The sequence below is a fragment of the Eurosta solidaginis genome, chromosome 5, assembly GCF_040869045.1.
Source record: "Eurosta solidaginis isolate ZX-2024a chromosome 5, ASM4086904v1, whole genome shotgun sequence".
Lineage (NCBI taxonomy): Eukaryota > Metazoa > Arthropoda > Insecta > Diptera > Tephritidae > Eurosta > Eurosta solidaginis.
The window spans coordinates 43,459,303-43,478,097 of record NC_090323.1 but is presented as its reverse complement, the minus strand read 5'-3'; the positions used below and the strand labels follow the sequence as shown (position 1 = coordinate 43,478,097).

Sequence of the window (18,795 nt, the reverse complement as noted above, 5' to 3'; positions counted from 1 at the left end):
TGCTATCCGGTTCACGGATCCTACAATAAGATCTCTAAAGTCCAAATATTACAAAAGAAAGTACGGTTATGAAGAGGCTGACTGTAAGCTGCCAGGAATTTAAGCAAGTTCCAAAAAAATCACCAAAATGCATACATATAGCCAAGAATGAAGTAATACTTAGGACAAAACCAAGAAAAAAATATGAAAAAATATTGAAAGCAGAAAAAGCAGAGATAGAGGCTTCGACTATCTCTTATAAATAAAATTGGATAGGTGTATGTATGTGTGGCTGTGTCCTTTGGGCGTCCAGAGCACTCAACCGATATTGAGAAAATATTTACAGTAGGTTCACGAGGTCACCCAGTATTTTTCTGGCTATATAAAATTAAAAAAAGTAAACGGGGTCTCGCTAAATAAATACGTTATATCTTCGTAACTATTCGAAGGGGTATGAGTTAATTTATGTGGAATAAATAGAGGGAGCGGGAGTATATCTCTGTACTTATTTCATATATAAATTCCATATAGATGTGAGAGTAGGGGTGAGAGTGAGAGTTGAAGAAAAATTTAAATGGCTAAATCTCCGTAATTATTTGAAGTGGGTATCCAATATTCCGTATACATATTCCATATATGCTATATTTAGGTATGAGAGATAGCTTGAGTGGTAGTGGGAGTAAGAGTTGGAGTGGAAATGGGTTTCGAGAGTGGGAGATAGTAAGATTTTGAATGAGAAGAGAAGGGAATTGAGATAAAGGAAACGGAAGAAAAAATAGCAAATTAGTAATCTATTCGATGAGAGAGTAATAGGGGAAAGCGTGGTCCACTTTTTAAATATAGGTAAACCAATTTTCGGTCAGGAGAACCATTGGCAGGAACGCATATTCCAATATAAAACTAAAAAAGCAAACCCAAACGGTTTTCTTTATTTGTTAGGCTTAATGAAGAAAGGCTGTAATATAAATAGTCTACCGAAAAAGAGCTTTCATACCAAGATTGAAAAAAGAGGGCCATTTGAGGCTATCCATTTTTATCTAGAAGAGTAGGCTGAACTGAGAAAAATATTCCAAAATCTAGATTCTCAGCTAAAAAATGTCATATGATTCAGAGAGTTTTAGAACCATCATTCATTCAAAGTCCATATAAAGTTCCTTCGATGTTCTACATTTTCAAAAATTTCTCGAATATTTTTAGATATTTAGCCAATAAGATTTTTTTCAGAAATAATAATAGTTTCAATTTCAGCTGTCATCTACAAATATTTTGAAAAAAAAAAAAATGAAAGCGGGGCTGCCACACTCTCCTATTACTAGTATGCTAATTACAGTTTTTAGAGCATCGGAGTTTTTAAAACTGATCCAAAATCCTCCGATCATATCGGGAGCTGTTTTGAAGACGCATTATATTTCTGGAAACTTTCAATTTCAGAAATAGTTTAAAGAAAATCCTACCTCAGTATTTTATTTAAAAAAACCACCTAACTGAGCATATATTCAATACCTTTTGACGTGAGATAGGATGCTTATGAAAAAAGTTCTGAGATAGAGCGTTCTTCTTCCGAATTCTGAGGTAAGGCGTTTTTTAAATAAGTCCTGGAATGCGGTTGTTTTAAAAAATACCGTCGGATAAGGGGTTTTTTTTTTGGCAAGGCAGCCGAGATAGGTCGTTATTACACTTAGGTGTCAATGTAGTAAATAAATATGTGAAATAGATTCCCCCAGAACGTTCTTCATCTGAATTCTAAGGTACGGCGTTTGTGTTTGAAGAAAGTCCTGGAATGCGGTTGTTTTAAAATATACCATCAGAAAGGGCGCTTTTTTGAACAGGCAGCCGAGATAGGATGATATAGGTATCGATTTAGTAAATAAATATGTGAAATAGATTCCTCCAAATTGCGAAAACAGTTGTTTTTAAATAATTTATATCCCGAAATTCGCAGAGGTCAGTGCAAGTGCTGCCAGACTCTAGGACAAGCATTAAATAGCGCCTAAAATTTCAGACAAAAATACAAAAGTATTACTCTGAGAGCTGGTACATTTTGATAATAGAGAAAAATTTGGTGCATAGTCGCGAAATGAGTCACGGGAAGCAGGGAGTTGGGTGGATGTGTTCGATCTCAAATTATCATATTTGTACGAAATTAAAAAAACTCAAAAATATTTTAGCATATTGACTGTGAAAGCATGAATAATTTTTTTAAAGCTATACAAAATCTAAATTATGAACCAACCCAGTTTTAAATCTGTATTTATAGATGACTTTCCAAAAACACCCTTAACCTAGCATTTAGCAACTCTTTGAAGAATAATATCAATTCAAAAGTATACATTTTTGGATTTTAGTTAACTTGCGCTTTTTATTGAAAGAAAAAAAAGAAATATTTTATTGTCTAAGCCTAAAAACCGCCGCCCCGTCAAAAAAACACCGACTTTTCGCTGTAGAATTACTCGAGAGGTCTGTCAAAAAAAAAAAAAAAAACCACTAAATCCGTCTGGCAACACCTGCTTATACAATGAGGACTACTTTGTTCTAAACACGATTTGGAAATTAGAAAAAGTGAAGTCTATAGAGGCAGAGAGCAAGCGAACACACTGAAATATGATTCCACAAAATGCATTAAGAGTAGAAATGCAATCTAATGAAAATAAATGCTTTTGTACAACGCATTTGTTGAATTACTCTTGTGCATATCTGAACAATATTTTTGCTCCCTCACTTGTTTCAAGTTGAAGTTGTTATTGCAAGCGGATGTATATATCTGCTAGATTGTTTATTCGTTTAGTTGTTGAGAGAACGTTTTGTGAGCAAATGTCGTATGACCGACTGCGGCTGTTTGTTTACATACTTGAAATTGAATCAGAATTGAATACCCTGTAGGTAATAAGTACGATCGCTAATTGAAATGCGTGTGTTATTGCATTTTGATACGCATCCACCAAATTCAGACCATCAATTAGGATTGTCATAAGGTACAGAGCTCCAAAGAAGTTCATCTTTAGTTTATAATGAGTCAAAATATTCTGAGTTTAAAAGTCTAATTTGAGCTCAAAAATTTCGACTTTGCTTTCTAGGTATTTTGATTTATTATACTCAGTTGAGCAAAGCTCACAGAGTATATTAACTTTGATTGGATAACGGTTGGTTTTACAGGTATAAAGGAATCCATATATCAAAATCATCAGTATCGAAAAAAAATTTGATTGAGCCATGTCCGCCCGTCCGTCCGTTAACACGATAACTTGAGTAAATTTTGAGGTATCTTGATGAAATTCGGTATGTAGGTTCCTGCGGACTCATCTCAGATCGCTATTTAAAATGAACGATAGCGGACTATAACTCGCCCACTTTTTCGATATCGAAAATTTCCAAAAATCGAAAAGGTGCGATAATTCGTTACCAAAGACGGATAAAGCGATGAAACTTGGTAGGTGAGTTGAACTTATAACGCAGAATAGAAAATTAGTAAAATTTTGGATAATGGGCGTGGCACCGCCCACTTTTAAAAGAAGGTAATTTAGAAGTTTTGCAAGCTGTAATTTGGGAGTAGTTGAAGATATCATGATGAAATTTGGCAGGTACGTTACTCCTATTACTATATGTATGCCTAAAAAAATTAGCAAAATCGGAGAATGACCACGCCCACTTCAAAAAAAAAATTTTTAACGTCAAATTAAAAAAAAAAAAGTTAATATCTTTACAGTATATAAGTAAATTATGTCAACATTCAACTCCAGTAATATGGTGCAAAAAAATACAAAAATAAAAGAAAATTTCAAAATGGGCGTGGCTCCACCCTTTTTCATTTAATTTGTCTAGGATACTTTTAATGCCGTAAGTCGAACAAAAATTTACCAATCCTTGTGCAATTTGGTAGGGGCTTAGATTCTAGCACGATAACTGTTTTCTGTGAAAAAGGGCGAAATCGGTTGAAGCCACGCCCAGTTTTTATACACAGTCGACCGTCTGTCCTTCCGCTCGGCCGTTAACACGATAACTTGAGCAAAAATCGATATATCTTTACCATACTCGTACTTCACGTACTTATCTGAACTCACTTTGTATTGGTATAAAAAATGGCCGATATCCGACTATGATCACGCCCACTTTTTCGACATCGAAAATTACGAAAAATAAAAAAATGCCATTATTCTATACCAAATACGAAAAAAGGGACGAAACATGGTAATTGGATTGGTTTATTGACGCAAAATATAACTTTAGAAAAAAACTTTGTAAAATGGGCGTGAGACCTACCATATTAAGTAGAAGAAAATGAACAAGTTCTGCATGGCGAAATCAAAAGCCCTTGGAATCTTGGCGGGAATACTGTTCGTGGTATTACATATATAAATAAATTAGCGGTACACGGCAGATGATGATATGGGTCACCCTGGTCCACATTTTGGTCGATATTTCGAAAACGCCTTCATATATACAACTACCACCACTCCCTTTTAAAACCCTCATTAATACCTTTAATTTGATACATATATCGTACAAACACATTATAGAGTCACCCCTGGTCCACCTTTATGGCGATATTTCGAAAAGGCGTCCACCTATAGAACTAAGGCCCACTCCCTTTTAAAATACTCATTAACACCCTTCATTTGATACCCATATCGTACAAACAAATTCTAGAGTCACCCCTGGTCCACCTTTATGGCGATATCTCGAAAAGGCGTCCACCTATAGAAATAAGGCCCACTCCCTTTTAAAATACTCATTAACACCTTTCATTTGATCCCCATATCGTACAAACAAATTGTAGAGTCACCCCTGGTTCACCTTTATGGCGATATCTCGAAAAGGCGTCCACCTATAGAACTAAGGCCCACTTCCTTTTAAAATACTCATTAGCACCTTTCATTTGATACCCATATCGTACAAACAAATTCTAGAGTCAGCCCTGGTCCACCTTTATGGCGGTATGCCTAAATGGCGTCAACCTATAGAACTATGGCCTACTCCCTCTTAAAATATTCTTTAATACCTTCCATTTGATACACATATCATACAAACACATTCTAGGGTTACCCAAGGTTCATTTTCCTACGTGGTGATTTTCCCTTATTTTGTCTCCATAGCTCTCAACTGAGTATGTAATGTTCGGTTACACCCGAACTTAGCCTTCCTTACTTGTTTTTAACTTGGTCTGAAAATAATTAAATAAATGCTACTTTGGACTAGGTAGACAATTGAAAAGTAAAGTCTTCTTTCTGCAAACGAAACTCGTCCTGCTATATGGTGCAGAAGCATGGACCATGACAACATCGGATGAAGCGGTTCTGGGACGGTTCGAGGGAAAAGCTCTTCGAAACATTTACGGACCTCTACGCGTTGGCGAGTACCGAAGAAGATTTAATGATGTGCTGTACGAGCTTCACGCAGACACAGACATCAACATAGTCTAACAACGTTACGCTGGCTAGACCTTGTTATGCAAACGAAAGATCATACTCCGGCTAAGAAAATATTTTTATCGGCCTATGGAAGCAGAGGAATCTGTGCTATATCCACTATATCAACCGTGCGCTCGTGCTCTGTGTTTGCAGGTCAGAAACAACTCACTATAGCTACCGCATGGCGCGGTATTGCCACATGCTATCAATTTAACACAATTTAAACGCGCCGCCGAAGCGGTTGGAAGCGCTTCACTCGATTAGTGTTGCAATATCACGACCATGAAGCTAAGAATCTTAGTTTTCACTGAGCTTCACTACCCAAGGGATTGCCACGTTGAAACTGAACTCTTTTACTCTTTCTCTCTCTCTCTACTTCGCACCATTCTCCATTCTTTGACTATGCTCACACTTACCCGCCAGTTCCTCACCGAGCTTATTGACTTGTAGTTACTTTCACTCTCCAGCCTGATTCATCCTTTATAGCTGCATCAACTTCCCTGGCTTGCGCCTTACTAGCTTTTTCGAGATCCGCCGTGCGATCAGTGATGCGAAAAATTATGATGTTGAAAAAAATAATCGAAATCGATTCGAAAATAGCGGAAATGATATTGTAACGAATTTTGGGGAGTTCCAGATATTTATGCACCGTCTGCTAACGTTCGAATCGCTAAGCTGTCGAATAAATAACTCCAATATCCAGTATTGCAAAATGGTATTTATTTAGACTACTTTTGGAGTAGTACTTCACGATTATAATTCACTAATAGCGTGTTTATATCAAAACTGATTAGTTATTCCTCAGCTTGCGCTGCTTTTATACTCTCGATTACCTCGTTCGCCTCTTCGTTCGTCTAGACGTTTCACGTTTTATGTTTTTCTTCTAGCCATATGCGTGTGTATGTGTGAGTAACAACTTCTGCTCTTAGCTGTCGGCCACATATATGTATGTGAAATAATCTCTCTGCTTCAAGCTGCTACTTATGTGTATCGAATATTCTTCATTGCCTTGTACATAAGTGTGGCTGCTTGCTTTAATGTGTACATGTCCATAAATGTGGCTGTTTTTATTATTGTGATTATTAACTAACAGCATAATGGTGCTAATATTCCCTCCATATAATATACCGATAGGAAGTTAAACTGGGTACAAACCAATTTTTCCTTTAGGGTCACTGCAAACATTATGCACATATTGACGACTACAAAAAAATTATTTGAACACACAGATACAAAACATAAGACTACACACACATGCAACTAAAAACCACTGCCTCAGTGCTCAATAGTTGGTGGCTTAGGTTGAGTTGGCGAATGCTTTGGTTGGAGTTTTCAGTTTCGTTTCGTCAGTTGTTAGCGTTGAAAGAGTGCGCGCGCAAGTCAAATTACGGAACGTTAAACTTGTAGATAGCGAGTGGAGGAGTGCATTTTGCGCGTTCGACTATATTTCAAGCTGTGTTTACCCTACTCTCTATTCAAGCCAATGTTACCTCTCTAACAATAAATATTGTATAATTTTTTATTAATGGCAATTTGAGTATATGAAAGTGATTAAAAATGAAAAATGAGATTTGATTGAAAGAAAATTCTAATAATGAAATGAAAAATGGTTTTGAAAATGTGAAAAAATAAAATAATAATATAAATACACAGCAAAAAAATATTTCATGTAGAGGATAAAAAATGGTTCTAAAACCATGAGATAATAGTGAATGAAATTTTTTTTAAATAATTTGCTGAGCTGTTTTTATTGTCGGAGTTATAGAAAAAATATACGCCAACTGATTTTTAAATATAAAAAAAATATTTGAAGTGCGAAATTCTCTATTAAACTGTTTATGCTGGCCGCTGTTAACTAAAAAATTAAAGTGAGTTTATTTATTAAAAATTTTTTTTTTAACATTTAGGCTGCTCACGGGTCCCTGGGCACAGCGGTATTGAAGGGAATGAACTCGCAGATGAGATGGCTAGGAAAGGTTCCGATTTGGACAAAAGTGAAGTTATCTCCTGGGGAGAATTGAGGAATATGAGAACAGGGCAACGGACTTACCATGAAACAAAAGGGTTGACTGCGAAGTCTCAAGGTTCTTATGGCCATGCTTGGATAGGAAAGGCACCAGCTTCCTTCTCAAACTGAACAAATCCGCGGTGAGGGTACTTACGGATGTCATCACAGGTCATTGTGCTATTGCACCAATGCTCCGACGGTGGCGAATACCAACAAGCTCACTCTGCAGAAGCTGTCAGGATGAGGAGGAAGGGGGTCGATCTACCGCTTTCTGTGCCAATTTCCGGGGCTTCAAAAAAAGAAGGCTCAGATTTCTGGGCTCACTGTTCTTCGACAGCCTGGCAGAGGTTGGGAAGGCTGACATCTCGCTTCTTCTTGGGTTCATCATGGAAAGCAAGTGGTTCGTTGAGAACAACTAGGAGGCAATGGGGTTAAGCGAATGTGCCGCCACCCTGGTACCGTTTTGACGTTAACTGGTAACGTTTTGACATTTTACGACAAATCAGTTTTTTGTTTTTGTTTTGCATGGAAAACACCAATAACATTTTTGGACAAAATTACCAGCCTTTACTGTATGTAAACTTGGTCGGCAAATGTTACAAACTTAAAATCTGACTTAGGACACACAAATAGCAGATGTAGAAAGTTTGGGTTGGAGGAGGAAACTATCGACCACGCTCTGTGCTCGTGCCTAGAGCTTGATAGGCTCTGTGTCCAGCAATTAGCAGTGATGCAGCTATCAGCAGCAAGTTGCATAAGTCCTACAAGCCTTCTAGTATTTGACAAGACGAGGTTATTTTATAACATAGGTACTGGTTTTTGATAGGGGTTTTCAGTTTGGTCTCATTCAGTCTATAAGATTATCGGCCAGTTCAAACTTACCGTCAGATTACTAGAAGACTGTGTTGTTGTTGTGATGTAAGTGCTACTTTAGTGACGAAATAAAACCATGATACTTAAAAACTCCAGATAAAACATTTTGCAGCTTTGTGTTGTGGTGCTTTGCCTATCACACGGAAGATCCAAAACATCAAAATTTAGATATAACTTTTGAAATTTGGCAAATAACAAAATATTCATGTAAAATCTTGAGATTAGAGTTGTTTCCACCGTTACATTTGATTGAAGCATACCACATACGGCGATAGGCGACCTTGTGAAAGTGATTCTAGGGATGGTAAATCCTCGACAGTGATTTGGTAAACACTCCGAGTGTATTTCTGCCATGAAAAGCTTCTCAGTGAAAATCATCTGCCTTGCAGATGCCGTTTCGCGCTTCGGCGCAAAACATGTAGGCTCTGCAACACGCAGTGATCGACTTTGTGTTGACCAGGAATGAGTTCAGTGTCTTTAGCTTTTTGTCTCTATATTCAAAACTGGTACTGCACCGTCTTCGATTCTTGCAGGATCTCAGCAAAATACACTTCATCTCACATGCAAAAGAATAGAGTAAAACTACATAGTAGAAGATCTTTCAGTATAAGAAACGGCAAAACAGATTCATGCATACCTTGTGCCGCTTGCGGAGTAAGAGCGAGAGTCTTTGCAACACTTCCGCCCACGTTCATACCTATGCGCCCTCTCGACTCTAAGCTGGCTGGCTACAATTCGAAATTTTCCCTATCAAGGAGGCGTGTTAGGCATTACTGGCAGTACCGGACATGGTAGCGATGATATCATCAAGTACGGCTGATCAGTGTTGAGTGGGTCATGAATTAAGCGAGTCGGCATAGCGTTACCCTACTTTGAGTGCCTGCAGAGAAAATGAGGTTTAATGACACCTGTATGGTGCTAATCGCATGCAGGGCGAGACAGTTGGCAGCTTTATTTGTACCAACAGCGCTTAAGTCTGAGTTAAATGCTTTTACAGTAATAAATCAAGGGCTGCGACTATCTCAGATCTACAACTGAATCAGTTCCGAACGAATGGCAGTAATTGCCTTTTTGTAGGATTTTACAATGTTAAAAGTGTCAGTTGAAAGCATTTGGAGAAGACCAAAGTAGAACTAGTACTGACTCTTTGTGTAATAGTAGTTCTGCGCTAGTTTGGAGCTACACCTTTTTCAGTTTTAGCTTAGAAATTTGCAATTGAAGTTCAGAATTTTTGTATTTGAAGTTCAGAATTGTAAACTGAAGGTCAGAAAATTGAAATTGAACCTCAAAATGGTTCAATTAAAGCTCAGAATTTCTATTTGAAGTTAAGAAAATTACAATTGAAGTTCAGAAATTTACAATGGAAGTTCAGAAATTCCATTTGTAGTTCAGAAAATTACAATTCAAGTTGTGAGAAAAATTAAAAGGAGCACGACGAAAATGCGATCAGCTGACACGTTCTTACGGAAAAAATCAAAATTGATTTGATTTCTACGTTACGGGCTACGTACGTACGTACGTTGAACGTCGGTGAGTTTTCGTTTAGATTGCACACTCATAAGTTAGGTCGTGTCAGCTGACACGTTTTTTCTACGTACGTTCGTGGGTAACTGACGCTTTAGTTAGCCCAAAATATCATGGCTCCTTTTTGGTAAATTCTTTTAATACGGGGACGTGTAATATTGTCAATGGAACTTTTGACATCGATTCGCTTTTGAAAGAAAATTTATGTTAATGAAATTAATTCCAACCCCGACACAGAATTATTGTCAGAATCATTGGTATTTATTCTGTTTCCTAAGAGAGCTAATATCGATTGACTTCGCCTACGTATTCCTGGGACCGAAACGAAGAAACAACTTTAGATACATTTTTTGGAGTTTCTTAAAATTTTTAAAAATTCGTATATTCATTCGTTGAAATATCAGATATGGCAAGTTGCAGAATTAAGGACTTATCCTTTATTTTTGAAGTTAACGACTAGAACATTTATCTGAATTTCACTTCTTCATCAGCTATGTAGCTTCCCGAGAGCTGTCCTTGTAGTAACCATCGCCGTTTGTAAACTTTGCAATTTTTCGCTAATATCAATAACAAAAACAATTGTATAAGACAATATGAGCATGTCTCGCTAATTAAATATAGATAATAATAGTGATATAATAGTGAACAGTGGAAGTACTGCTTATAAAAAGCACTACTATAAAAATCCAATGTTATTAAGCTCTTGAGCGCGCCTATAATTATTCCACACAATTAGGATTAAAAAGCATATAGAATTAGTATGTATCATGTTGCAAAGCGGGCAGCGGGGCATTCATATGGCTGAGTGGTTAAAGGCATCATACACTAGTATAAAGTATGAATGTTGGGGATTTCGAGTTCAATACTCAGCTCCAGAGAAGCAAGCTGATAAAGAAGTGAAATTCAGAAACATTTCCTAGTAACCAGGTTCGTTTGTAAACTTTGTAATGTGCAATCTCATACAATTTAGGGTTGTACTTTGACCTCGAATAACTACTAAACCAGTCAAATGTGCAAAAAATCTGGCTTACATTTTTTTGTAGACCCTTAAATTTCCTATAAGATGATGTATAGATAATGCTTTTGCTGCTAAGGATAAGAGCACTAAACAAAAGGCGCGATGAGGTACTTAAAGCATTAAGATAAAAAGCTGAAATTTTTACAAGCTACCTTTTTGGATCAGGATATCCACTTTTCACTATACAAAAAGGAAAAAACAATTTTTTTGTGGCCCACCCTAATCGTATTTTCTTTTTTATTTTTAAAAGGGATTTACAAATTGAACTTGCACCTTAGGTTTTTTTGTCGTTCTTTTCTGATATCGTTTGCGTGAATATAATGCCTCCTTCTACTCTCTAATTAACATGGCCAAGTTTTATTTTGATCAAATTTAACTGTTGTTTAAACTGAAAACTGAAAATCAAATTCCCTTAAAACATATTAATTAATTAAATTTTTTTTCTTATTTTTTCATTACAGCATGTTAATCTTTAAACTTCATAAAATGTCAACAAAAAAGTTGTTGCTGTTACTTACAGCAGTGCTATGTCTGCAACGACATACGAACGCTTACCGGCACAAAGCGGCCAATTACGAACTCTTGGACAACGACTCGCGTTTTATATCATATCAAGGTAAATTAAATTTCATTTTATAAAAGGATATGTGCATACAGTAAACTAGCAACATGAAATAATTTTATGAAATGAATTTTGTGAAATATTTTACTAAGCTCTTAAGCGCGCCTATGAATATTCCACACAATTAAGATAGAAAAACATATGGAATTAGTATGTACCTAAATGGTGAATAAAGGAATAGCAACCAAAATGCAATACTTAGAGACCAACTGCAAAGCGATTAGCGGGGCATTCATAGGGCTGAGTAGTTAAAGACATCTGCCTTTACACTAGTATAAAGAAAGAATGTTGGAGATTTCGAGTTCAGTACTCAGCTCCCGAAAAGCTAGCTGATGAAGAAGTGAAATTCAGAAAATGTTTGTAAACTTTGCAATTTTTCTCTAATATCTACAATGATATAGCGAACCCACTGACTCCAAAAAATACTGATGTGGCAGTGTTAACCAATAAAACTTTTCACAAAAGTAAAGTGTTTTTTAAAAGCAAGGGCATAAGAGCTGTCTCACTTTATCCAACTTGTTGAGTTTAAAATTGCAGAGGGCCCAAAGGTTCAACATCCCTCGTTAATCTATATATTACAATTTCCGTCACCCTGAATATCTAGTATGAAATTCATGCCCTAACAGATATTGAAGGCTTATCGTCTTATCTCTTTAAAAATTGTCTGATTCTAGCCACCCCGCTTCTTTTAATCTTCAACAAATCTATCGAGTGTGGTGAGTTCATTGATGCTTGGAAGATAACCTTCATATCCCCCATTTTTAAAAGTGGTAATAAAAACAATGTTGCCCACTATAGACCAATTGCGAAATTATCTACTGTCTCTAAACTTTTCATTTTCATTTCTTTCTCATTAGCCTTCAATCACTTCAAAGTAGGAGGACCATTCTTTCTCTTACTTTTGTCTATGATATTATTAATGCTGTGATTGATTCACCACGTTTACTCGAGAGTATTTGTCTCCATATACCCCCTAGATCACTTCGAAATTGGGATATGTTTTATCTTGATTGCGCCCGGACCCTCTATGCCTCTAACGCTCCCATTTTTAGAGCACTGAGGGAGTTCAATACTATCTCAAATTCTTTGGCCATTGACTTTTCTTTGCCAAAGACCACATTCAAATCTTTGTTGAGTGTTATAATTTTTTGATTGTATTGCTAAGGTCTGTATTTTTAAGTACAAACTCAAGTAGTCTGTAAGAACATTAGACTATTTTTTTTGAAATTAAATTAATTAAATAAATAAATTAAATAAATTAAAATCTGAGACCAAGAGTGTTGGAAACATTCCCGCTAACACTTTAACCCCCTTACTCATAAAAAATAATATAGGCTTATAAAGCTCATATAATAGGAAATTTGTGTGGAAATTTCGTTTTAAAAAGCTTTATAAACCTTTTGTAACTTTTATGAGTAAGAGAATAAGTATATACCAAAACCTCTTTTTTCTCAATCCCATAGTTTGTATGAAGTGCGCCATAGAACAGCTATAAAATCAAATAAATATAATGCGCGATAACCTTCAAAGAGATTTTAGGCCGAACATCTCTTCCAATTTCCTTTTAATTTTTTCTACAAATTGGCGCGGCGGGACCTACTTGCTTAATGCCGACTCCGAACGGCATCTTATATAGCTTTTTTAAAGGTAAATATTTAGAAAATTCTTTTCCAAGGACCAGGGGGGACCTATCGTGCGATGTACCTAATTCGTGATCTCTAGTTTGTTTCATCAGCCAACTGCATAGACGGCTCAACACAGGACCAGTCAAATTCAATGCTAATGCAGATGGCTTATGAATTTGACGTCCGTTAGCCCCAAACGCGAACAATTCGGAGGAAAATTATTTTACAATTTTGCAGACAAACCCAAGTTCTGCACAATCACACACAGAACTAATCATAAAAGTTATTGGAGTCTGGAAAGTCCACAGAAACCCTCAAAACTTGTTATTCAAAAACAAACTTTGAAAAATGAAAAAATGCAAAGTGCTTATTAGCACAGAAAATTATAACGAGCCTTCACTGTCTATGTCTGCAAACAAATTTAGTTTGCCAAATTCAACACAAAGTCGAGTGAATTGTAGAAAAAATGGAAAGCGAAAAACTGTAGAAAGGCAACTCCGTTGACTTGAGAGATTCGTTTTCTTTTAATTGTTTTATTATACTTTTTATTGGTAAGATGCAGCAAGCTCTTTTCTTTTTAAAGAAATTTTATTAATATTTTTTTGAGCATTTAATTGCGAAAGCTTTCCATAAATTTTGTTTCCCCATCATTAGCTTTAGTACCTCAATTATTTAAACAATTACACCCTCACTAACTTATATTACATAACATCCTATATCAGGGGCGTAGCCAGAAAATTGCCTTGGGGGGTTAAAAAAAATTTTTTTCAGTTGAATAAAAAAAAAAAAATGTTGTCTTTAGCTTTAACATTAAAGTACGTGTATTTAGAATATGATATGAAAAAGAATAAATTAAAAACTCAAGCGCATGCGTCGGCTTTTCTTTGCCATTTCATCTAAAACTTCATCAACGGTAACAATTTGATCACGGTGGATGCCTAGTAATGCACAACCATTCTTCAATCGCTTTTCACTCATCGAGTTTCTCAAATAGTTTTTAATCAGCCTAAGAGTTGAAAAAGATATCTCTTTCGTTGCCGTTGTTACTGGAAGCGTACACAAGATTTTCAACAACATGTGAACATTAGGAAAAGCCACAGAACCGCATTCCTGTAATATTAATCATAGATAAATTGATAAAAAAAACCGAAGTACCTCCTTCAGGAATAAGTAGATTTCATGCTTTTTGAGCCTATGCATGAGATCTAACGTATACGTATATAAAATTCAAAAGAAAGAAACTCATCGAAAAGAAAAAAATTGTATTTAAAAAAGTTACATCTACACAGAAAAAACACTAGTTAATGTATAAGTAGTTTTTCAGCTTTACTGATCTATTAGGGTCAAGTGCAAATAAAATGTGATTTATTCCACCATTTAGCCCAACGTTTCGATAATTATCCTTATCTTCTTCAGGGGCGGTCTATATTTGTTTACAACAAAATACAAAAGACAAAAACAACATTAGAAATAAAATTACACGATCTAAATTACATAGTTTCAAACAAAGTTTTGCACAATTATAAATTTGAATTTTACATGAAATATTACTTCACAAACAATTATTTATATTCACTCACATTGGTATTTAAAAAACGATTTTATTATTACTTTACAAAAAAATTAAATGCTACCATCACTATATGGTAAACTTGTCAAACTAAAACTAATTATCTGTGTCATAGGCATAATAAGTAAGTCGCGGCTATGTCTTGTGTATCTTATTTCTTGTTCATTGCCTTTTCTCTGTTTTGCATTATTCTTAAGCTCTCGAGTGTGTACCTTGTTCTTTCTCTCGTCTCTTTGTCTATTATTTTTTTTGTTGTGAAATCTACTGTGTGTTTGTTTTTTACCGCGTGTTGTGATAACGCCGTGGTGTGTTTTTCTTTGTTGATATCGGCTTGGTGCTCTGCAAGTCGTGTGTTTAGCGCCCTCTTCGTAGTGCCAATTTATATTTTGTTGCAATGTTCAGTTTCATTTCCTTTGCACTCTATTTGGTATACCACGTTACTTTGTTGTTGTATGTCGATCGGGCTTTTTGTTTTTGTAAAGAATGTTGATAGAGTGTGGTTAGATTTGTAAGCCAGTGTTACTTTTGGGTTTTTTGTTATGTGTTGTGCTAGATTTTCTGAGAGCCTGGGAATATAGGTCGTACTAAAATATTGTTTTGGCTCATTCGGCAACTCTTTCGTTGTGGTTTGTGTGGGAATATTTATTAATTCTTGTTGTCTACAGTCAATTAGATTACATATTAATTTATTGGGATAATTGTTACTTTTTAGCGTCATTTTGATTTTTTCTATATTAGCGTTATGAAAACATTGATTGCTGATGGTCAGTACTTTATGTATAAAATTTTTTGGCTGTATTTAATTTATACTTAAAGGATTGTGATGAAAAGAAATTTATTAGGCGACCAGACGATGTAGGTTTTGTGTACCAGTCAAGTATAATTTTATTGTTAGCTCTATATATGCGGGTGTCTAAGAAGGGGATGTTGTTGTTTTTTTCCATTTCAATGGTAAATTGCAGTCTATCGTGGTATTTGTTCAGTGTACTTAAGATAATTTCCTGAAGAAGATAAGGATAATTATCGAAACGTTGGGCTAAATGGTGGAATAAATCACATTTTATTTGCACTTGACCCTAATAGATCAGTAAAGCTGAAAAACTACATATAAATTAATAAAACTGATTAACTATAATGTGTTTTCTACATTTTAAAATGTGAAAAACACATTATTTTTCATTTATCAAATAATTTGAATTTTACATTTTTGAAATGTGTTTTTGACATGAAAAAAAATGTATATATTACATTATAATAATGTGTTTTCCACATGGAAAATAATATCAAATTTTCATTATATTTCAAAATAGGAAATGTGTACTACAAAAAAATGCTGTAAATTTAACATTAGTTAAATGTTAAAAATATTTGCCTTTTCATTCCGATGAATGTAATCGCTGTTGAGGCAAACGAGCAAGCGCCTGAATTGGTTATATTCACGCATGCAATAAGTTGGTTGATTTTAAATCAATGTCGATTATGTTCGTTTAAGCAAGTTGGATCATTGAACACGATCATGTTGCCGAATGTAATCGAACGTTGTTGTGTTCGTTTTTTGCTGTTCTCTGATATGTATGCAGATGGTCGTTAGGCAAATTTACAAGGAAACTCCTTTATGAAATTATAGTAAAAGTTAACATGTACATTTGTATATTTAATAAATTGCAGATTTATTATGAAACAGAATATGATTAAAATATATAAGTGTTCACTTCGTACATACATATGCTTGCATATTAAAAATATAATATCACCAACAAAGTAAATACGTAGCAGAATTATAAAGAAATTTATTAACATAGACATAAAACATCAAATATTTGAATTGTAATGATCTAAAAAATCAAATGATCTGGAGGCAGGGGGTTTAAACCCTTAAACCCCCCCCGCTCCCCCTCATCGCTACACCGCTGTCCTATATCAATTATTCGCTTGTAATCGTAATGTATGTATTCTTCTTTCTTCTATCTACAGATTTAATGTCGACTTCGAAACGTTTCAACGATCCAAATACGACTTATTATTCGCAAATGTTATTTGATGTGGCGCGAAATCAAGTTGTTGTTGGTGCACGGTGAGTGTTGAATAACCCACACAAAATAAAAAAAGTATTTTTCTTTTAGTACACAAATACATCAAATTACAATAAATTAAGTCCATACTTGAGTACTTACTTACATACTTACATGCTTATATGCAGACAACTATCTAGCGAATACGCTCATTATCTATATCAAATTCGCAAATTACCTTTAAATTAGGGTATTCACCTCATCATGAAAAAAAAAGAGTAAAATAAGAAAATACTTGGATGTGCTTTAGGGTTCAATGAATGTAATTAACCTTTGGCTATTCATGCATAACTTGCTGGGTCTGTGAAAGTTATGTGGGTTTTTGCTTTCTACTGTTCAAGACCAACTTCAAATTAAGACTACACTATTTAGGCTTTTTGTCTGTCTGACGAAGAACTGTAGTGGTTAATATAATTTATGTTACTTTTTGTAATAAGAGAGAATTGGTACAACTGATCTATGCTACGTTAGACTAGGTTACTGTACCTGGCTTTCAGAAAGGCAGAGAGGCACACTTAAGCTGGTTAGACCCAGGTTAGAAGTTTGCTTCAAAACATCGCATGTGGATTCTGATGCCAGCAATCTCATTGAAGACATACCCAAGTTTGGTTAACCATGGCGCCATCTACAGCGCAGTAGTTCCCAAATACAACATTGTGCGCTGATGACGAAACCACTACTGTGGTGCACGGCAAGGTTCATCCTATAAATAATAACGTAAAAACCCCTGAATCTCTGCCCGTCAAAGTAGATACCATTGCTCATCTTACTATTTACCTTGGAGCTAACCGTGAAACTGGCTGCAGGCTCTGGCTCCAGTTTAAAGACGTTCTTCTCCACATGTGCCCTCTTCGGAATACTTATAAGGAACTTATTTTCCAGATAAAGTGTTGTAATACTGTGACTCACTGCAAGTAAATTTTCACGTACGATTTCTAGAAGACTGTTTGTACTGACATTATTCCTTTTGCGTTTTGAAATAGATAGAAACGGCCTAAATACATTTGCCGGTTGTTGTTATTAGATCTATCTCACTTTCATCAATCTTAGAAGTATGGTACTGACCAGATTTCAAAGCAGTTACTTTTTTGGGTTTGCCTCCAGACGCGTATCCTATTATTAATGTGTCTCCTAGATTTGGTTGAGAAGTTCTTTTTGTGAAGGAGGGAGTTAATATATACATTAAGGGAAATCCTCTGTTTGATTTTGATAACGCTATTCATGGACTCTCCTTTTCAAGTCAAGAAGACTATCCAGGCTTAAAAGATGGATAGGTATTGAGTCATTAGTCTTTACGTTTGTAGATCTCTTACTATAGGCACTTGGATAACCCATACAGATCCATTTAGCAAATTAGTATCTACATATATGATCATAGACTTTTCCCATATTTGTTTTCCAGGAAAGTGTGTGCCAGCCATTCCCATAACAGTTTTGCTATCAGAATAGATGGGGAATGATCAAGTACTTTCTGGGCAAAAGGCTCACTAAGCATGGTATTTAAATTTACTGATCTTGGTTCATGAAAGACTCTGTGGCTTCCTTGAAATCGTTGTATTCAAAGAAACAGGGTCTTATCTCTTGGCACTATTCAAAAGGCATACAAATTGTTTATAGCATGAAGCGTAGAGGCGCTAATAGCCGCTACAATATTAAGAATAATTGATTACCATTATTGATTTATTTTCACGATACTTTTCTGATACGGCTGGTATTTCATTATAACCTCCTTTAAACTAACAAATTTTAATAAGTCTGGCACTTTTGCTTATCGATTGTGGCGATAATTCTTGAGGATCGTCATATATTTTTTTTTGAGCGTATCGCATTTGAAATGGTTTATTTATTTACACTGCATATCTGGTCGGGTGTCAATTTAAGATATGGTTTATTTGCTTTTCTTATATGCTAAAGTTTAATCAACTGGCTCAAGGGGTTTTCAAGCGGCTTTAAAAAATGTGTGGTTATACATACATAGGTACTATACATACATAAATATGTACGATGGTGTCACACGTAAACATAAAATCACACAAATACAAAAAAGAAATTATTTAACTCAACTGGTGCACTCTGGATGTATCGTGCTGTGACAAAAA

The 18,795-nt window shown here is 35.3% G+C and overlaps 1 protein-coding gene and 1 long non-coding RNA gene across 4 annotated transcripts in view; one reads left to right on the top strand and one right to left on the bottom strand.

Annotated features, from left to right (window-relative positions):
- Positions 1-18,795, bottom strand: part of LOC137233688 (uncharacterized) — a 540,569-nt gene that overhangs the window by 84,171 nt on the left and 437,603 nt on the right. The gene's annotated exons all lie outside the window — the stretch shown is intronic.
- Positions 1-18,795, top strand: part of Sema5c (Semaphorin 5c) — a 311,922-nt gene that overhangs the window by 220,204 nt on the left and 72,923 nt on the right. For 2 of the 3 annotated variants that reach the window (XM_067756944.1, XM_067756942.1), the window contains exons 1-3: positions 6,736-7,252; positions 11,269-11,423; positions 16,599-16,698. In XM_067756944.1, the coding sequence (XP_067613045.1) occupies positions 11,270-11,423; positions 16,599-16,698 (254 nt within the window). In that variant the 5' untranslated portion in view covers positions 6,736-7,252; position 11,269. Of the gene's footprint in view, positions 1-6,735; positions 7,253-11,268; positions 11,424-16,598; positions 16,699-18,795 lie in introns of those variants that run through there. The other variant, XM_067756943.1, reaches the window with a different exon arrangement.